General features: G+C 36.5%; 1 protein-coding gene and 1 long non-coding RNA gene across 5 annotated transcripts in view; both read left to right on the top strand.

Annotated features, from left to right (window-relative positions):
• Positions 1 to 20,748, top strand: part of MUSK (muscle associated receptor tyrosine kinase) — a 114,851-nt gene extending 94,103 nt beyond the window's left edge. For all 4 annotated transcript variants that reach the window (XM_081279674.1, XM_081279673.1, XM_081279671.1 and 1 more), the window contains 4 exons: positions 7,019 to 7,220; positions 7,969 to 8,160; positions 9,565 to 9,713; positions 14,285 to 20,748. In XM_081279674.1, coding sequence (XP_081135800.1) covers positions 7,019 to 7,220; positions 7,969 to 8,160; positions 9,565 to 9,713; positions 14,285 to 14,967 — 1,226 coding nt within the window. In that variant the 3' untranslated portion in view covers positions 14,968 to 20,748. The remainder of the gene's footprint in view (positions 1 to 7,018; positions 7,221 to 7,968; positions 8,161 to 9,564; positions 9,714 to 14,284) is intronic.
• Positions 1 to 22,779, top strand: part of LOC308642952 — a 1,001,730-nt gene that overhangs the window by 427,798 nt on the left and 551,153 nt on the right. The window lies entirely within an intron of this gene.

The following is a 22,779-nucleotide window of genomic DNA, read 5'->3' as shown; positions in this document are numbered from 1 at the left end:
ACTAAGTTATTAAACAAGAGCAGTTTTGGAAAATGCTTGAAAACCTAAGATTCGGGAAGCCAGTCTAATTGTTATTCCTGGACCGGAGGAAGGAAAATTAAACATTTCGATTCTTTGTCATATAACCAGCCCAAGCTCACATTGGTTGGACCCTTCGTTGATAACTGTGTTCTTTGTTATCCTTCGTTTGTTCATGTGCTCATTCGTTCACATATTTATTTAGGGTTTACTGTACGAAAAGTGCTAACCTTTAATCCTAAATTAGTAACATCACACACACACACACACACACACACACACACACACACACAAATCTATGTTTCTGCCTTTTACACTGATAATGAAGAAATTTTGAGCAGCACAAACTAGCTACAAGAGTAATTTCCTAGTCTTTATAAAACATAGTTTTATGAAATCTTTGATCAATGTAAGAAAATGAGCTCCAAATATCATAAATTGATGATTTCACCAGAACATGTGGTATGAAAAGTCTGTTCTACCTGAGTTACATGAAATTATTCTAAAGAAATTGACTTCAGCTCTTCTGGCAGGTTGGTTACTATGTAGAGAAGGTGTTCTTATTAGGAAACGGTGATGCATATTCTAGGGAGAATGCCAAACCCTCAAATAGTTTTTGAAATTTCTTGATTTCTGAGCCAACTCCAAAGGCTCTCACCAGGTTCACCTGATGGAAGAATTTTTAAAATCATTTGTTAATCTTTGCAATTTCTTCTTGCTTAAACTCAGGAACTGAAATTACAGTAGTTTCTATTTTTTATCATTTCTTTTGTTGATGTGAAATATGTTTAGGAGTATGTAAAGCTTTTGTGCTATTTACATTTCTTTGTCTGCTGGGCACACGATTCTTCTCTTCTGGGGTATTTCACATATTTTACTACAGGAACATTCAGCAGTGTATCCGTCTTCTCCTGTTTCAATGTTTCTGTGGGACAAAATGTGTAACCTGGCTAATTCCTATAATGATGATGAGATTTTCTTTTCAATCCTTTCTTCCCCTCTTTACTGTCTCCATATATACACATGGAGAATGAATAACTAGGTGCCCAAATCTTGGCAAAATGATTAGTGTATTATATATATATTCTCTCTCACACTACTCCCAACAGCCCTATGAAGTTAAGCCTTGTGAATACCCTCTATTTTACATACTAGTCAATCTAACAAAGCAAGATTAAACAACTTGTCAGAGTTGACCAACATTGTATGTGGTTGGGCCAGGATCAGAACCCGATTCTTGCTCTATATTCAGAACCTAGTTCCTTAAACGTTAAACCTAATATTTCTCTGTCCTCACTGTGTTTTATTTCCAAGACCTCATGTATAATAAAACTTACCAGATTATAGGATTCATACTTGTATATATACTAATACACAAAAAATTCTGTAGTTCACAATTTTAAGTCATCCAGAAAATTTAACAATTTGACTTTTTGCCAACATTTAGATAGATATATGCATTATGTTTAAAATTCATTTTTCCATAATGATCAGCTACTATTGTCCACAAATGAAATTGTAAACTTTGTGCATGTACGTGTGTGTGTGTGTTGTGTGTAATTCATGAGCTGCTTAATTATCTGAAATGTTAATTGGATAAATTTTGTCAATATATTTAGTTCACAGAAACTTTGAGTTAGAAGTGACTTTAACCATTATTTAATTTAAATTCTGGGCCCCTATAACTTCCAACAACTTACCTTTGTTCTCCTTTGATCCGTCTTCTATAGGACAGCCATTATAACTATTTGGGGATAGGTATCCTATCTCCTTGTAGTGTTCTCTCTTCACTTTATATACATTCAATTTTCAGCTTTTTCTTTTGCAACCTGACTTCTAAAACACACACCTCCATGTTTACCCTTTGCTGGCTAAACAAAAGATTGAGAGATGTTTAGAATTGAACAGCAAATACAGAATATGATCTGATCAAAATTACAACACAACCTTTATTTTCTATAATGAAGGCCCTGTTCTTCCATTAGTACAGAATACACTAGTGTTGGCTTTGAATTAATTGCATGAACTTTATAAACCCTCTATACACACATGGGTTTATTGGCTTATTGATTTCTGGCTTAAAATTTCCACTACACCAATCTAATGCATAATTCATTTCATCAGATAATTTTGCATTTATAATGAATTTTGCTTTAAATATTTGGCTGCTGTGTTCTATGAGGCATAGCGATTCATGACTTTCTCTCATATTAAGCCTTTTATCAATATTGTCACTCTTGTATTATTTGAGTGCTTTTAACTTTAAATATCTGGCATTGGTGTTGGTAATCTTTCTCTTTTTCATGTACCTAGAATCTCTGTCTCTTAGAGTTCTTTTCTTAAAAACAACATATACCTGGGTTTACTCAAATCTGAAGTCATTTTCTTTTAATAGGAGAATTTAGCCCATTCGCATTCTGTGTAACAAGTAATGTAGTTAATTTTATCCTTACTGTATTTAGCATTTCTCTGAATTTTACTTTTTCTCATTTCTTCCTTTTCCTTATTTATTTATTGTTGGTTATTTCCCACCACCCCCACTGGTCAGTGAATGCCAGACCTCAGCTCTTTCTAGACATTTCCATGTTCTGTTTATTTCTCATTTCTGTCCCCCCATGGGACTTTAGAATCTCCAATAAGACACTTAGAATATTTTTCTGTTTTTCTTTCCTTCCTCCAATGCTATTAGGTTTCATCTTGCAGAGTAGCTCTCTCTGTTGATTCTTGTGTAGACAATGAGAAAAAATTCCCAGTTATTTCAACATGATCCATTTGGATTGACATATATTGTTTTATCACTACTTTTTATTCTTCATCTTAAAGTCTCTTTTTGAGTCAATTATTATTTAGTTAGGAGTGCCCTCAAGTATTTCCTCAGAAGAGATCTTCTGTGAGTGCCTGAGACTTTGTATATCATGCAGTAGTTTTCTTTTACCTGGAGAAATCAAGGTTAGCAGCTGGATGTGGTAATCCTCAGTGCTATGTCTTTTTTTCTTAGTAGTATATAAATGTAATTTCATTCTTTTCAGCTTCTGGCTTTGGAAATGAATCTGGTTATTTTTTTTAAGTGTGACTAAGTTCTAGTTCAATGTGAGTCTGGTTATTTTTTCCTATGTGTTCTTTCCGCCTAAGATAGAAATTTTTAGATTTGTTTCTTTAACCATGGTATTTGCATCCTACATGATGGTGTGCTGCTCTTTCCAATTTCACACTTAGCATTTCATATTAGTGGATTGAAAGCAGTCTTAATGGGAATATTTGTATCATGAAAGTCTCAGTAGCAGCTGAAGGGTCTTTATAACGCAAAAAGATGAGCATGCTACTCCCATGCTTGAAACCCTCCAATGAGTTTTTTCCATTTGCTTCAGGGCACACTCCAAATGACTTGGATTGGCATGCAAGACTTTTTATGATCTAAACCTGATACCTGCAGCCTTACCTGTAGATACTAGATACTCCCCAGCTTCAATAATGAAACCATATTTGCACTTTTAGGAAAGCTTTGCAACAGCTTTGTTCAAATACTGATACACGCTTTTTTTTTTCTTTTCTTTTTAGAATACCATTCTCCAACCCTGACTCCACTCCACTCTCCTCACCCACCTCACCCCCATGTATAAATTTGTTTTAGTTTGTTCAGGATGCTATAAAACACACCCTATAGTGGGTGGCTTATAAACAACAAATTTATTTCTCACTGGAGATCCAAAATCAAGGCACCAGCAGATTTGGTGTCAGATGAAAGCCATGAAAAGAGCTGTCACAGACATGGTTGTTGACACAGACTTCCTCATGGACACAGCTGCCTTCCCATTGCAACCTCACATGGCAGAAGGGGCAAGGGAGGTCTCTCAACCCCCTCTTTCATAAAGGCATTAATCCCTTTCACAAGGTTTCTCATTTCTTACAACTTAAAGCTCATGTGGGAGTCACAAACACTCACACAATAGCAACGTTTTCAACTCTCTTCATAGTTAACTGACATGACTTTAGAAAACCTATCCGGTATGCCTAAACCTGAATTGGTACTGTCTCTATATGCTTACAAGCTTCCTGCCCTTACTACTCTTGTAACAACTCTTACATTTTATTGTAACTATCTGTTTACTAGTTTCTTTCCCATGACAAGGCTTGTCATGATCACCACAGCGTTCTTGATGCCTAACAATCAATATTGATTTAATGAATGTATTTATGTATGGATGGATGACTGAATAAACTCCCCCTCATGTTCACAGGAAAAGGATAAAGAAATAAAATTGATCAGAAAAAAAGAAAGGTAAAATGGAGACAGAATGGAAATATAAAGCAATAATTTAGATCCAAAGAGATAATTGATGTAGCTCTAGGGAAGATCAGAGCAAATAGATCAGAAGCAATAATCAAGGAATAAACAAATAGAACTATTCTGAAAAGAAGATACATTTAAATCCTTGCAGCAAGATTATTGTTCAAACTCTTTAACTTCTTGCATTTAAAATTAAATCTTAATGAGTCTTCATGGATTTTTCTTTAAGCATGCCATTAAATTCTATTTTCTGAAATTTTTTAGAAAAAAAAATGTCCTTATACTTAACTAGTGACTTTACTGATTTTACAGATTTCATTATGCCGCCTCACGTGTTTGATACGATACAAACTGTAAAATCCAGGTACAAAAATAGTCATTTCTCCCTGTCTTTTAATAACTGCTTCTACTTTACTGTTAGCATGAAGCAGAGCTCACTCACTTAAGGAACTTCCCTACTTGGATGAAGAAGCCTAGGGAGGCTTTAGTCTGAAGAGCACTGGCCCGGCTTTCAAGCCAGTCTGAGTGGACCCAGGACGTCTGGGTCCACCCCTGCTGTGGTGTTGAAGAGGAATGCTGTCATCCCTCCCATACAGATGTTTTAGTGCTCTGCTGATATTTCTCTAGCTCCAGGTGCCTGCTTGAGTCACAGCAGGGACCAAGTTGGACCTCCATGGGCTCCAAAGCCACTTGCTTAGCTATTGGTGGTCAGGGCACAATCCCTGTGTCCACTCCTGAAACTAAGCACCCCTTGTAACCTCTGCTGTTACAAGTGTGCTATTTCAAATGGCATGAAGGCTTTCCTTTGCTTAGCTAGTAGTGGCCAGGGCGTAACTATCGTGTCCATTCCAGACCAAGAAGTCAGATACAGGAGCGTCTGGTAACCACCACTTCTACAAATGTCCTTTATGGAATGGCTTTAGGCCTCTGCTGGGATAAATTTTTCTTTTGACTTTGTAATGTGATATTACTATGTTCCCTTATATCATTTCATGGTTCTTTAACAATATTGCAGCCAATTTCTAATATTTCATTTAGGACCCTCTAAGTCTGTTGTATGACCTACATATGCATTTTTCCTTGTGATAACATTGCCAGGTTGTGATATTAGTATCGCAACTTCCTGGAAGAATCCAAAAGATTTTTCTCTTACTGGAACATATCATAAAATATGGAAGTTTTCTCTGTTTCAAGACTAAATTATATTCATAATTCTACAGTGACTTTTAAAACTAATTTCTGGATTATGGTTATATTCACCTTTGCTTATTCTTCAAATTTGGTAACTAACATATACCTAACATTTTCCTTAAGATTTTAAAAAAAGTAATTGCATAATTATGTATTATTGCATTTTTATTGATCTTTGAATCTGTTGTCATAACTCCTTTATCTTTCCTAATTTTGTTTGTGCCTTATTCTTTTTTTTTAAATTAAAATTCCTCGGATTAGTTTTTTATTAAACTATTACTCTATTTTCAACTCTATCATTTTTGTTTCCTTCTAATTTATTAATTTCTGCTTGCATATGGCTATTATTTTATCTCTTATTTTCTTTGTTTTCTGTAGTTATTGTTTCTTGTCCCCAGTCTTGAACTAAATGTACATTTATTCTCTTTCTTCCTTTATATCTAATGTAAGAAGATAACACTATGAGTTTATCAGTAAGCATAGCTTTGGTCAAGTCTCATACCCTCAAAGTTTTTTTCTGAAGCTGGGGTGTGACTCAGTGGTAGAGCATGTGCCTAGCATGTGTGAGGCCCTGAGCTGAATCTCCAGCCCAGAAAAAAAAATCTAACCTATAACTCTGGCTACTCTTACCTTTTTTAATCTAAAAAGTTATAGGATTTAAAATCCTATTAGATTTTACTTAATCTATATTAACTGCATTTGGTCAGGAGTATATCTGCATAATTTTGGCTTTTGAAATTTGAAACACCTTTATAGCCTTGCTTAAGATTATGTGTCTCAGTATTCCATAAACACTGAAAGGTTTATTCTCTCTTTTAGGGTACAAAGTTCATTCCTAGCTATTAAAACATTCTTGTTAGTTATGTTGTTAAAGTATTCTGTGTCTGTGTTCTTGTCTTAATCTATGAATAGGAGTCAGAATATAATTAACCAAGTTGTTTTAGTACATATGCAACAGCCTTTGCACACTACAGAATGGCACAAGTATGGCATCTTTTGGTCTTCAGCAGTAATGTGTATATTAATTGTTGTTAAATTGCAATGGCCTTTAACATTGGAGTTTGGCAGGAATTCAAGTTTTAGAAGAACTAACTTCTGCTCATTTGCATATTAATGTTTTCATTTTTTTAGTCTCCTTTCATTATTTCTATTGTCTGTAAACTGATAGTACATGTGTATAAAAGCTCACTCTAGACAATTGACTACAGTATAATTATAAGAAAATATTGTATTTAACTATTTTCACAACTATTGTCAATCATAAACAATACAATACAGTACAAAGAGCACTAGCCCAGAATCCACATTTCTCTTGGGAGAAAAAAAAATTTCCCTTTTGAGTTTCATCTTTAAAGTCATATGATTCTATGTGCACAATTGGATTTTATAGATATGTAACCAGGGAGAATCCAATACAAAAGCACATTCTGAACATTAAATTTAATTTACTGTTTTTTTCAATATAAAAACTGCTTCTTAAAGGTTTGAGAATGAATGAAAAGAATTACCGTTTACTTCCAGCATTCCCACCAATGACGTCCTCAAAGCCGAGTGTGGACATTCCCAATTTGCCTTCTTCCTCATCTTCTTCCTTCTCTGTCTCACCTACGTACTCCATGACTGTAATAATCTCCATCATGTCCAGTTTTGCAGTATTTGTGCTTCTTACAATAACTACTCTTTATTGCTGCCGAAGAAGAAAAGAATGGAAAAATAAGAAAAGGTGAGATCCTAGTTGAAGCTAATCACACAGAATAATATTTTAAAACCTACATATTTAATATTGGAATTGGGGATAGAAAGAATAATATATACAATACCTCCAGCCTCTAAGAGAACCCATAGCCCTGCTTTGAAATTAAGCCTGTCTTATCATGATTTTTGAAAATGTTGATAATTTCTAGGTGTAGTGGCACAAACCTATAATCCTAACAACTTGGGAGGCTGAGGCAGGAGGATAGCAAGTTTGAGGTCAGCCTCAGCAATTAGCAAGGCCCTAAGCAACTTAGTGAGACCCCATCTCAAAATTTTTAAAATATATAAATAAAAAGGGCTAGGGATGTGGCTCAGTGGTTAAGCATCTTTGGGTTCAATCCCTGGTACCAAAATAAACAAACAAATGTCAGTGACTTTTTTTGCCTACAATCACATGTCCTAAAGTTACTTCACAACAGATAGAACTTAATACTCTGGAAGAAAATGGATATTTCTGCTCCCCATATCCTCTCCCCATCCCATTGCCCCTGCCAATTTGGATAGTAACAAAATTCTTGAGAAAAATGTGCCTTTTGACTCTAGACGAAACAAAATATTTTATTGCTTTCAAACTGAAGATCCTGGGGCTGCCTTAGTACAATTGGTTTTATTTTTTTTTTTTCCAAATGCCACAACTTTCAGGATGATCTATGTTTGAGTGCAAAGGTTTTACCTGCCCCTGAACTCAGTATTTGGCTTGCCTGTCTTACCTACAGAGAAGCAGCAGCAGTAACCCTCACCACACTGCCTTCTGAGCTCCTCCTAGACAGGCTGCATCCTAACCCCATGTACCAGAGGATGCCACTCCTTCTGAATCCCAAATTGCTCAGCCTGGAGTATCCAAGGAATAACATTGAATATGTGAGAGATATTGGAGAGGGAGCATTTGGAAGGGTCTTTCAAGCAAGGTAAAGTTACCCATGGAAAAAAATTTTCCATTGAAATATGTCATGTCTGAAAGTTACCTGACCATTATATGAGGGGTGTGTGTGTGTGTGTGTGTGTGTGTACACACACACATATATATATATATATTTAAAATCAGTTAATTATTTACATCATTAACTTTATTCATATTACATGCTATACTTTAAATCTTGATAGTTTCTCCTTTTTGTCTTGAAAATAGGCATGAACATGAAAAGAAAATATTTTATTGCATTTCAAAGAAGTAACTTATAGGAAATATAAATGTCTCTTGTTCCAATCCCAAGAAATTACTAATAGTTCAATCTCATTTTCTTTCTAGAAAAAAAAAAATTGTCTTTCATTTTGAACCAAAATTTCTTCCATTGCTTTTAGGAAAGTATTCTCAAATTTAATTCTCTTCAATTTCCTATTGTTATTTTCTCCATTTGATGTTTACTTTGAATTGGCATTTCAATTTAAGAATTCAGAGTTTAACACACATAGATGTCAATGGAGTCACAAAACAGAAAAGGGAAAAAAATCCCACAAAAATGGAGAAAACCATGAGCTTATAAAGGAGTATTATTAGGGCCAGCACTAGCCCATTTATTGCTTTTGTGTGAAATGGAATAAAACACTGTCTCTGCACAGAAAGACCAGCCTCAGCAACTTAGCAAAGCCCAAAGCAACTTAGCAAAATTCTGTCTCAAAATTTAAAAAATAAATAAGTAAAAAGGACTGGGGTGTGGCTGGGGTGGTGGCTCAGTGGTAGGGTGCTTGCCTATCATGTGTGAGGCACTGGGTTTGATTCTCAGCACCACATATAAATAAATAAAGGTCCATCAACAACTAATAAAATATTTTTTTAAAAAAGGGCTGGGGATATGGCTCATGGTTAAGCACCCCTGGGTTTAATCCTGATACCCCTGCCAAAAAAAAAAAAAATACGACTTTTTTACATAAAGATACATCTTGACCTATATTCGTAGCAGCCGTGGTGTCAAGATTACATGAGTGGTGAAAATCTCACACAAATACTTGTTGGGAACCAAAAATAAGCAAGCCACACATTATATGAGGGATAGAAAGATGAGTAAGTCATGATCCCTACCTTCAAGGAATTTAGATTCTGGCCAGAGATTAAGGCATTAGAGCACAATGATAGTTCATTAGGTCTTTGCACTTTAGAATTCCAGTAATTGATAAATAATGCATTTCTCAACCTTAATCTATGCTGAAAACAGTCCCAGTGAGTTTTATTAATTGGAGACAAGGAGTTTGAAGTACAACTGATTCTGTGGCTCTGGGAAAGACGAGGTAATGTGGGGATGTCTAGGGCCATAAGGTGGGTACACATAATCTTCCTGTTCCTTGGTTTCTTTATCAATAAATTTACCTCTCAGGGCTCCTGGCTTACTTCCCTACGAACCTTTCACTATGGTGGCAGTAAAGATGCTCAAAGAAGAAGCCTCAGCAGATATGCAGGCGGACTTTCAGCGGGAGGCCGCTCTCATGGCAGAATTCGACAACCCCAACATTGTGAAGCTCTTAGGTATGAAAATATATGAAGAAATTTATTTCATCAGAAAACAGGATTTCCAAGTGTTTCTTCTCTTACATTTCACTTATTTATGCTTTTCCCTTTACTTCCCGATGTCTGTGTTCCTTCCCAAGGTCAACCTCTTCACGTAGGTCCCAACATTTTTTCTGCTTCAACCCTGGAGGATGTTCCATGCTTTCTGAATTCATTATGTTTAATTTCATCAAATCAAATTTCCTCCATCTTTGCTGCCACCTTACTATTTCTAAAAAATGTTTTAAATGTCCCTACATAATCTTTCATTGACAATGCTTCTCCACCACAGAATTTATTAATATCAAAATAGTCTCTATATTTTACGTTTTGTTTTGTTTCTTCTTTTTCTTCTCTAACAAGAGTGCCACAAGAACAGTAATTTAAATTCTTTTTACTCATTGTAGTGTTCCTATTTATTTTTGGATTCATAAATGCAACAAACCCTTAACAAATATTTGGTTTGTATAATCACAGAGCAGTGAACAAAACTTGCAAAATATTCCTGCTCTCACAGAGCTTATATTCATTTGAGAAAGACAGATAATAAAAATAAACACATAAAAATATGGTATGGTGAAATATTATAGCCAAAGACTTTTTATAAATCAAGGTAGAGGAGAACTCTTTGGACTGACTGTAAGGTAAACTATTTGAATACTTGGGTAAAAATGTGGCATTTATATAAAGACCTAGTGGAGGTAAGGGAGTAGCAATGTGGATAGCATGGGAAAGAGAGTCCCTAGAAGAATGATAAGATTTGCAAAATTCCCCATGACAAGAGTGTGTCTCCTGTGCTTGGAAAATAGCAAGGAGAAGCTTGAAGCAGAATGAGCAAGAGAGAGTTATCAAGGACAAGACCTAAGAGGGGAAGTCATGGGAACAGTCGGAAGATTCTGTTAGACCTTATTAAAAACTGGCTTTTACTCTAAATAAAATGGAAAGTAAATGAAGAGTTTGAGCCAAGAAGTGACAAGATGTGACATGACTGGCATTTGTCCAGAACTTCTCCGGCTGCTTTATTGAACATAGTCTGAAAGGAGGCAATAAAAGCAAGGAGACAGTAAACAGGTATTTCAGTAACAGAAAGAAAAGCTGGGTGGTGTGCCCCCAGGGAGTGGAAGAGAGGAGCCTGAGAAGTGATGGGGTTCTTTGTGTAATTCAGGGGGGCCCCAAATAACATTCTGACAGACCAAATGGGAGCTGTGCAACAAAGGAAAGACTCAAGGAGAGTGGGTGTCAGCTTCGCAGCTGAGAGAATCAAGGGGCCACTGACTGAGCTGGGTAAGACCAGGAGGAGCAGGTGTCTCCACTGGAAAGAGAGTGAGAATTCATTTTAAGAGATGCTTCCCACTTTTTGCAGGTTTCCTTAGTAGAAAGCGGAAGTTCTTTTCAAAACTTTTTTTTTTTTTGAGATGCTCACGCAACATCCAGATAAAACTAAGCAGGCAGGTGGATGTGGAGGTCTCAAGTTCAGAAAAGATGTCTTGGTTGAAGGTATAAATCAGAAATCATGAGGGCATATAAGTATTTAAAGTCACCTAAGGAGTGGGAAAAGAAGTCAGCAAAAGAAAAGAGGTCCAAGGACTCAGCCCTGTGGCACTGCAACATTTAGAGTGGGGAAAATGATAAGAACAGTAAAACAGACTGAAAAGGAGCAACCAATAGAAAAGGGACCAGGGGGAGGGAGGAGGAGAAGGAAAGGGGAAATACTGGGGAGTGACAGTGGCCAAATTATATTGTTATATTGTGTGCATGTACAAAATATGTAACAACAAACTCCACCATTATGTGCAACTATTACCTACCAAAAAAAATGTGGAGGTGGGGGGAGGTGTGTTCTAGGCTCCATAGGAAGGATTTCAAAAAGTTGAAAGTGAGCAGGTTACATGCAGTGAGAGAAGGACTGTAAAATGATGCTGGGGGCAACATGGAGTTTCCTCCCCCTTCGTCCTGTTCAAGGGCTCTTCTTTCCCCGACCTACTGCCTGCCACCTGCAACTCCAAGATTCAATATGCCCAAAGATTCTGTCCTTGCCTGTCTCACTCTACACAATTCCTCCAAACCACTCTTCGTGGGCAGATAACTTCAGGTATCAATTGTCTATTTTTTGCTCCATGTTTATGGCCACTTCAAATCCAGCTTTTACAAAACCATGACTAAGAGTGCATTTTAAATTAGATGGTTTATCTCTGAGTCTCAGTCAAACATGGTGACCTGGGACGATCAGGAATTGCTGATGATTAGTGAGGAGAGCTGAGTTCCTCTTACCACATGGTCCCGAGAGGCCAACATCTATCAGGCATAGAAAATAGGGTTCTAGATTTTGAAAGAGGTACTGACAAAAGATGAATACAGTTTGCTCCTTGAATTTTGTGTAACTGAATAGCCTTTGGAAATAATCTGCAATGAACACCAAAGCAAGATATTTTCTTGTTGCAGAATAGTGTTTTACTGTTCCTTAAAAATGTCGACTCTGCATTTATATATAAGTAGTTACAATTTTACAACATCTAGAATTCTTGGGGTTGATTCAAAGACAAACTGTGTGCAATTTGCAAATTTGTGATTACTGTGGTGGCATGTTTAAACATCACTACTAAGAGTTTTCCCTCATTTTTATTGCCCAACAAGAACTCAGACTTATATTACCATTTGCTAAATGCCATATTCAAATTCCACATCAACAGCCTATAAACACAGGGTCTGCTTTTACTTAAGTGTACATAAGCAGTAATCATTCATGCATGTGGTTCCACCAGTCTCACAGTTTCTTGGAAGTTAATACCACCTAAATGAGATGACAATGGTAAAAGGAGAATTGGAAAAATCTATAACATTTACCTTCAATGAAAGAAAATTGCTTTGTTTCACACATGTAGACTATCAGGCACTCATTGAACATGTGTGTGTTTTAAAAATTGATTTGGTTTTATTGAAATCCTAGTAAATAATGGTTTTGTAGTCGTAAATTGGAGATGGGTATAAATGCAAGGCTACACTGAATTTTTCAAAAGTAGGAGGCATTAGAAATTATAGACTCTTACCCAATATTCTAACAGTTGAGGAAATAGCACGATGACACAAGATGATTTGTTGAAGATGTCATATTGTATTGAAAGACATGGATTGGAATAGGCATGATGTTTTCTTACACCCATTCACCTCTCCATCTTTAAATCCATTCACCCAACAGCTTATATTGAAAGGCCACAGGGAGCCAGGCCTGAAGTTACAAGAGTGAAAACAGTTCTTCTCTTAAGAATTTGTTTCTACTTTGAAGTCCCAACTAAGAATGGGGTTGGAGTTATCACAATATATAAAACATTTTGAGCTTTTAAATATATACATTTTTTCACATGCATAATTATAAATTACATGTAATATACATGAATATATAATTGTTTATAACCACCATAAAGTAGAAATTTTCTATATAATATTTTCTGCATGAAGAAGTAAAACATTTCATTAAATAACCTCAGTTCCAGAAGATTTCTTTTTCTCAGAAAAATCATGCTGTCATTATTTTTTCCCCAAATATGAATTCTTTTAAAATCAATTCAACTGGCGTTAACAGTGGTAACACCAGTTGATGAGGTAGGTAAATCCCTGTTGACTAAAGATGATCTTATAGAAGAAATTTTCAATTAGATCCAGTTGAACATTGCTTTAATTTTCTCAAATATGCTGATTGCTATAGCCCCTGGAATTAAAAAATAACTCCAAAATAAATAAATAAAGATAAAATTATTTCTTATGTCTCTTTTTAAAAAAAAAAATCTCCTAATTTTGGCCTGAAAAAATAATAAATCTAACAATCTATTTTTATGGTGATGTGAAATTATGCCCATCTGATCTAATATTCCAAGTTCTCTGGCTTCCTTCTCAAATATAGCAGTCCTAAAATCTGCAAATGTCCTCCTGGCATTAACTCTAAAACTCTATTTATGCCTAAATTTCAAAATATTTTACTATAGCTTTCTAAATACTTAGTCGAGGATATCTTGGATCGTTTTTGTTATTCTTTCCAAACTTGATACATCTTCCTCATTATAATTCTTCAGAGAAGTAAACAGAAGCCCAGCAATTACGTCACATACTGAGAGCAAACATCCACTCATGAACTCACTCGCCAAACATGGAGCACCTGGTTAGCCAGACACGTGGGGGGACGTGGGGAATCTAAAGAGGAATAAGACATAGTCTCTCCTTGCCAAGTGCTAAAATATTGAGGAAAAATCCCAAATGAACAAATCTTGAAAAAATGGGAAGGTAGGTACTATGTTGAAAGATATTAGAAGCAAAATCTGAGACTAGAGGTCAGGAGCTGAGGCCCCCCTAAGAAGGATAACAAAGAAGTTGAATCTTCAAAGGTAAACAGGAGATGTTTAAACAAAGGAGGAGGGCCAAGGTTTGATTATAATGCTGTCAACAAAGAAAAAAAAATAGGGCCCCATATTTTCCCATCTGGTCATTTGCTTTTGGAATGCTTTTTCCACTGTGTGATTCTGGAAACCCAGCTAACTGAGTGTGCTACTTGGTTGCAGGTGTTTGTGCTATTGGGAAGCCTATGTGCCTGCTCTTTGAATACATGGCCTACGGTGACCTCAACGAGTTCCTCCGCAGCATGTCCCCTCACACTGTCTGCAGCCTCAGTCACAGTGACCTGTCCACCAGGGCTCAGGTCTCCAGTCCAGGACCCCCACCCCTCTCCTGTGCTGAGCAGCTTTGCATTGCCCGGCAGGTAGCAGCCGGCATGGCTTACCTCTCCGAGCGCAAGTTTGTCCACCGGGATTTAGCCACCAGGAACTGCCTGGTAGGTGAGAACATGGTGGTGAAAATCGCAGATTTTGGCCTCTCCAGGAACATCTACTCAGCAGACTACTACAAAGCTAATGAGAATGATGCTATCCCTATCCGTTGGATGCCACCAGAGTCCATTTTCTACAACCGCTATACCACAGAGTCAGATGTGTGGGCCTATGGTGTGGTCCTCTGGGAGATCTTCTCCTATGGCCTGCAGCCCTACTATGGGATGGCCCACGAGGAGGTCATTTACTATGTGCGGGATGGCCACATCCTCTCCTGCCCTGAGAACTGCCCCCTGGAGCTGTACAATCTCATGCGTCTGTGTTGGAGCAAGCTGCCTGCAGACAGGCCCAGTTTCCCCAGCATCCACCGAATTCTGGAACGCATGTGTGAGAGGGCAGAGGGAACAGTGGGAGTGTAAGGTTGAAGGTTCTCAGATGAAATGCTGCAGTCTCTGTCAGACTCAGTGAGCCAGAGGAATGCTACAGCAGAGGCCCACCAGGCCCAGAGGGGAAAGAGTAACAGTAGACATCCCTTGCCTCTTGTTTCCCAGAGGGGCAGGGGGAATGACAGCACAGAACCCCTAGGTGGACAGAACCATTGGAATTGATGATTGGAAACACAGGCTAGGAAATGTGTCAGATAACAGGAGAGAACTCCTCTTCCTCATGGGAAAAGTTTGTATCACACATTGTACAGGAAAGAGTATCATCGAATTCAGTTCCTGAGTTAGCTGGCAGCAGAGGAAGACTCTATTGTATTAAATTTTATAGGAAGTGGGATTCAGAGCTTCATTTTTGATAGAGTTGATTCCTGTCCATTGTAATAGTAGTGTATCACATGATACATCAGGTCAAGTTCAGAAATTGAAAAAGCAGGAGAAACCATTTTTTTTTTTAACCACCAAAAGACAGGCTCTAGGTTTTGGTTGAATTTCTTTTTTTGCACTTAATGGATAGTTTTATATTTGTCTGTATTCTAGAGTTGTGCTTTATTTTATTGTCAGAGAGTTTCTAAGGAATAAAATGACAAACCAGCAAGACTCTATTCTTACTGTTATTCTTAGTTCCTTCTTCTATCTTGGCTCCTCTAGTGCTAAGACTTTCCTTAGTGTGCATTTATCATGAATATAATCTGCTTATTTTATTTCTACATTTTTTTCTGAAAAAAAATGGCAATTTATCACTCTTCTTTTTTCTTTGAAAATTTAATTACTTTGCTTTAACCTTTATCTTCTTCCTCTTTCTGGGCCTCTCTGTACTTTTTTGGTTATTTATCTGCTTTTTTTCTCCTTTATTTCATATATACAATAAGCACCTAGAAGAAATAATAATATTAAAAACACATATTTTATATATACTGGTACATACACATCTTTTTAAAATTATCTCTTTCTATTTGTGCCTTTGAAGTCACACATTTCAAATTTTGTTGCCACTATTAAATTTCTCAAACCATGATGTATGATATGGGGTGTTACAATATGTTCTTGTGGCTCAAAAAAAAATTCAAAACTGATGTTTTTGTGCATTCTTCTTGTAGAAACCAATTCAATTGTTCATAGCATAAACATAGTGTTACTTCCTATGTTTATGCACAGTGTATTCACCTATCTTGCTATATGTTATTTTGTTTTTTTAACAAAAGCTTCTTGAACTTAGATTTCTGATGCTTCTCAGTGGAGCCCCACATAATATATATTTATCTAAGTTCAACACAAAATGTAAGAGTTTATTCCTGAGACAGCATGAACACCAGTTCTCCTAAAATAAGCAAATAGGAAACAGAAAAGAGCCGTCTGCTCCATACCTCCTTGCTTTATTTCAAACTAATTGGTAGTTTGGGAAAGGAAGAAATGATCTGAATTCATATATATATATATTAGTTGTAGTTGGACACAATGCCTTATTTTATTTATTTTTATGTGGTGCTGGGGATTGAACCCAGGGCCTCACGAATGCTTGGCAAGCGCTCTACCACTGAGCCACAACTCCAGCCCTAATCTGAATTCTTGAAATCGAATTTTCCAAGTGACTACTGGAAAACTTTACCTGAATGTCCCCCAAATCTGCCAAATGCATCGATTCGACTCTTGGTGGGAAAAAACCTCCTTATTCATAGTCTCTCCAGACAGCCAAGACAAAAAGATGGAAATTACCCTAGACTTTGCCCTCTCTTTTAATCCTGGTATCCTATTGGTTTTACTTCCTAAATCCCTCCTCTGTACACCCTCTTACTATCAACCCAACAGCCCACTACTCAAGCTGTATCACTGCCCAGCTGTCAAGGATCTGATCTCCCTGTCATTTGAGCTAATTCCCTGGATTATAACAATGGCAGGGAGGAACTTACTCACAATTCTGATTCATCAACAGGAGAGTTCAGATTTAGTATTGAGACTAAGTCTTTAGACCAAATCTTTAAAGTCAAAGTTGAAAATCCAAAATTTATATTGTCATCCAAAGGGCTGGATAAAGACTCAAGTTGCAGTTTGAGTCCAAACAAGATCAAGAAGCCACCACATAGAAACGTTGAGAGGGCCACCAAGCACATCTGGAAATTCAGTGGAGATATCCATGGTGTATTTTAAATTGTTCACATATGGGTCGTGTATACTTGGCAAATTTCAAAGTTGTCTTTGTGTTTGCTTGGATGCTAAAGGTTTATTGTAGTGACAGGGAAGTCAGGCCACTAGAAAAAGTTAAATTCCAGAAAAGCAGGGCAAGGCAGTCATTCAGAGCAGCTACCACAGAGCTTGGCTCCAGATATCCCACTGTCTTTCAGAACCAGGTTTCCACAGCCCCAGGCCTGTCTTCTGCCACTGTGAGCTGTTCTCTGCTCCCTCCTCCCTTCCTGACTCCCTGCTCTTTCTTGCCTGTCTCTTCCTCTTGGCTTCTACAGCCTCATGGATTCTCTATCTTTGGGGTTTTCAAGATTCCAAGGCAAAAGAATCATAGAAATATAGGTAAGTACAGTACGTGAGCAAGCAAGCAAATATTATAAAAGTCACTCAATTTTATTAAATATTTAAAGCAACTGAAAACTGATAGTTAGATCTCCCATTTACCCCAATATAGTAATAGTACTAATAAAAATTATCATAGCAGCTAGTGTATATTGAGTATACTCTAAGGCCTTCAAATACACTAATTTAAACCTCATAACATCCCTGTGATGTAGGCACTATCTTTAGACCCATTTTTTTTAGATGAAGAAAGGGGCACAGAGACAGTTTGTAACCGGAACAGAACAATATAGCCCAGTGTATCATCCAAAAAGGACAAGTGCTCACCCACCACTTGGCTATGCTTCCATAGGTTTGAGAGGAAACTGAAAGAATTCCCCACGCAAAGACACTTCGCCGGGAGAATTCCAATTTTATTGCAAAAGGCTGTGTGCTTATATAGAACTAAAGGGGAGATGGCAGGGCTTAGATAAATGGCAGGCCACCCGTCTATTGGCAAGTTCTTCCAGATATCAGCTCCCGCGCCCAGGAATTAGTTCTCATTGGGGCTAAGGTTCCCCGCCAGCGAGATTTGAAATTGGCGCCGGCGGGAGAATTCACAAGGGCGGGAACTTTTCGGGCCACTGCAGAAAAGAAGAAGGTAGGAAGAAGAAGTCCTTAGGTGCCATGTTGGGGTTTTTTCTCTGGGGTACGGCTGCCGTTTATACTTTTCCCAACAGAAACAGCTGAACTTAGGTGACTATAGGGGTGACTTGTAATCTCAGGTTGTTCCAAAATCCATGCTCTATCTTTCATGTTATTCCATTCCCTATCCAAGTCTTTTTAATGACCAGCCCCCCAAAAAGTATTTCAGCATTGCAAATTTAAATTAATCAAGACGTCCAATAGATGAAATAGTCATGTTTTTTTTTTTTTTCTGAATTCTTATTGCATTTTCAAGTTAAGATCCTTGGTCTATGTCCATAGTGCTCATACTAATGTTCTGTATGGCAGGAATGTGGGGTACTACTTACCAGTGCTGCTTTCTTTTTTAAATAAAGATTTTTCCAATGGTAGAATCATCATATAAATTAAAAAAGGGAGATGAGAGAAAGGCATAGAGCTACTGTTACCAAATGCCAGGACAGACATCAGTAAGGCATCAACAAGTGTTTTAAGATGGTCTAGTATCATGCCGGGCACAGAGGCACACACCTGTAATCCCAGAGGTAGGAGGATTGCAATTTCAAAGATAGCCTCAGCAAAGGGGAGGCGCTAAGCAACTCAGTGAGACCCTGTCTCTAAATAAAATACAAAATAGGGCTGGAGATGTGGCTTAGTGGTCGAGTGCCCCTGAGTTCAATCCTCAGTACCGCCACCTCCTTCCGCAAATGATCCAATATCAAATGTGGCAAGAGTATAAGTCATTTGGTACATGACACCAAAAATACATCCTCCAGTATTAAAATGGAACAGAAAAAGAACAATTTCATTTCACTTTCCAGTGTATTATGAACCTGTCCCATAACATTAAATATTATTCCAAAAATCCCAGTTAATCTTTGAGTACTAGTCCATGTTGAGGCTAGACCATAATTTAATCAATATATTTTGAACACACAATATTTTTTCAGTTTTCACTATTATGAAAAATATTGTAATGCTCATCCATATTTATGCATGTCCGTAACTATATCTCTATAGAAATTCTGAGAAAGGAAATGTCCGGGCCACGTAGCGTACACTATATTATATTTTCATTATGCCTTGTTATGCTCTCTAGAAATATTGTTTTCATCTCTAATTATACAAAAAGGTCAGAGCCCTAAACATTGGCTGCCATAGAGAATTAATATTCTCTTTTTTACAAGTCTTTTGTCTATTTGGGCATAAATAAAGAGGATCTCATTTTAATTTTAGCTTTCAAATTACTAGCGGGGGTTTCCTTATTCCCAGGTCATTTATAGTATTTATTCTGGTAATTACCAACAACCCACTTTTTTGAACTCATTTTCTAATTCAAATGTAAAACTACTTTTATAAAAAAGCATATTACCCTTTTGGTATACTGTACAGAAGAGAGAAAATATATACATTTTTACCTTAAATAATATTTGCTTTTATCTTGTAAAAGCAATAATTATTTATCTTTAAAAAATATTAGATAATATTAGAATAAGAATATATTATGCACAATAATAATAAACCATAATAAAAATGAAAAAACACCATCTGATGGTTATTAACATTAGCATCATGATAAATAGTCTTATAGACTTTTTAAGGTAGGTAGATAGGTAGGTAGGTAACTAAATAGATAATTTTAAACAAAAACAAATCTTACTGTTATATTGTTTCAAGCTTTGTATTTATCACTTAATGTATCTTAAACATACTCTATATCCACAAATGTTATGCACAATATTATTTTTAGTGATTTAATGTTATTCTACTTTATAGATTTATCATAATTTATGTAACTATTATTTATATTTTTGCATATTTGGTAATTTCTATTTTTCACTTATAAATGTAACATTTCAATAATTAATCTTGTTGCTAAATTTTGTGACCATTTTCTTAAGTGATTTATTAAAATACAACTTCTAGAAATGAAATTTCTAGATTAATGGGTATATATACTTTTAAAGGTTTTTAATAATTTGGAAATTACTTTCCTTATTTTATCAATGTATACATCTTCTATCCAGATAAAAGGGCCCAATTCTTTCAACCTCACCAATGTCAAGAATATTAGCATTTTAATCATTGTCAATGCAATAGCTTAAATTTTTTTATTTAGTAACTTACTTTTCTTTAAATACTGATGATGTTGAACACGTTTAAATGTTTTGAGGACAAGTGATTTGTCATTTGTCTTCTGTATTTTTCTATTCAGTATATCTTTTTCTTGTTGCTTTGTAAAAGCACTTCATATACTAAGGAGTTAAATTTTGCTCTACATGTTTAAACCATATCTATCATGTTAAAATGTATAAACTGGATATCCGTTTGTCTTTTACTCTGTTTTTATTAACCAGGAAAGAATGCTGAATTTTCAGTCTATTTAGATGATAATGGTTTCTTCCCTAACTGATAAGTTAACATGCGCAATTGTATGAGTTGATTTCCTGAAATTGAGATATCCTTGTATTCCCGCAATACACTATCTTTGCGTGTGTCACATCAATCTTATATTTAACTACCAAATCTGACTTATTAACACTTATTTGTGCCAATATTTGCAAGTTCATAAAATTAAAAGTTTATCATTTTCTTCTCCATTAGCCTTACTTTAGCATTATGATAGTTTTCATAAACTTGGGAGTTTCCATGTAGTTGTGGTTGGTGCTATAGTTTGGGTATAATTTCATTATGTCCCTCAAAGCGTTGGAAGCTTGGTCCCCAGTGTGGCAGTGTTGAGAAGTAGCAGAACCTTTAAGAAGTGTGGTCCAGAGGGAGGTATTAGGGTCTTTGGGGGTATCACCCTCGGAAAACAATAGGGATCATCTTTTGGAGTGAGTTACTTCTCTTACAATGAGGGTGTTATAAAGCAAGATCACCTCCCATCCATTTCGCCCCTTCTGCAAAGTCAATTCCCTTTTTGTTTCTGTAACATATTATGATACAACCAGGGAGCCATAGCCAAAGTACTCAGCCTCAGGTATTTGATTATGGCAAAAGAAATAGACTATAGCATCTCCAAACAGGCAGCCCAAAGCCATTCTTTGACTTGCCCTTTCAACTCCATATCTAAAAGTAGTTGCCACCATCTTGGGACACCTCCAATGCCAACTCAGGTTACCCCTACTGCTGCCACCACTATCTTCAGTTGGGGCAGCTTCTATCTTGAGACACTGGCCAGTGGCTGGAAGCCTAAATCAAGGTACTTACAGGTTTGACGCTACCCACCACCAACTCTGGACATGGTGACTTCTAATTAGGGACAACAGCCAGGAGCTGGAAGACCCTTACCAAGGTTTCTACAGGCTTGGGTACACCAGAGATATCCCTGCTAGGTGTACTAACAGCCATCACTTTGTTGCAGAAGCAGGGGAGAGCCTTGCGCCAGGCCAACATTATTCTAAATGGAGAAAAATTGGAGGCATTCCCTCTAAGAACAAGACAGGGATGCCCTCTTTCACCACTCCTATTCAACACAGTCCTAGAAACTCTAGCCAGAGCAATTAGATAAATGAAAGAAATTAAAGGGATATTAATAGGAAAAGAAGAACTCAAACTATCACTATTGCCAATGACATGATTCTATACTTAGAGAATCCAAAAAACTCCACCAGAAAACTTGCAGAATTAATAAATGAATTTAACAAAGTAGCAGGATATAAAATTAACACCCATAAATCAAATGCATTTCTATATATCAGTGATGACCCCTCAGAAAGAGAAATTAGGAAAACTACCCCATTCACAATATCCTCAAAAAAAAAAAACATAAAATAACTTGGGAATCAACCTAACCAAAGAGGTGAAAGACCTATACAATGAAAACTACAGAACACTAAAGAAAGACATCAAAGAAGATCTTAGAAGATGGAAAAATTTCCCATGTTTTTGCATAGGAAGAAATAATATTGTCAAAATGGCCGTACAACCAAAAGCATTATACAGACTTAATGCAATTCCAATTAAAATCCCAGCAACATTTTTTATAGAAATAGCAAAAACAATCATGAAATTCATTTGGAAAAAACAAGAGACCCAGAATAGCCAAAGCAATCCTTAGCAAGAAAAGTAAAGCAGGAGGCATCACAATACCAGACCTTAAACTAAACTACAGAGCTCTAGTAACAAAAGAGTATGGTATTGGCACCAAAATATACATGTAGACCAATGGTACAGAATAGAAGACACAGAGACAGACCCACATAAAGACAGTTATCTCATACTAGACAAAGGTGCCAAAAAAAAAATACATTAGCTAAAAGATAGTCTCTTCAACAAATGGTACTAAGAAAACTGGAAGTCTATGTGCAGCAAAATGAGATTAAACCACTATCCCTCACCATGCACAAAGCTCACTCAAAGTGGATTGAGGACCTAAGAATTAGACCAGAGACCCTGCACCTAATAGAACAAAAAGTAGGCCAAAATCTTCATCATGTCGGATTTAAGAGTCTTAAGAAGACTCTTAAAATGCAAGTAAAATCAAGAATCAATAAATGGGATGGATTCAAACTAAAAAGCTTCTTCTCAGTAATGGAAACAATCAATAATATGAAGAGAGTGCCCACAGAGTGGGAGAACATCTTTACTACACGCACATCAGGT

This window comes from Spermophilus citellus, assembly GCF_964194105.1.
Source record: "Spermophilus citellus genome assembly, chromosome: 2".
Lineage (NCBI taxonomy): Eukaryota > Metazoa > Chordata > Mammalia > Rodentia > Sciuridae > Spermophilus > Spermophilus citellus.
The sequence above is the reverse complement of the archived record's forward strand: the minus strand, read 5'-3'. Positions and strand labels throughout refer to the sequence as shown.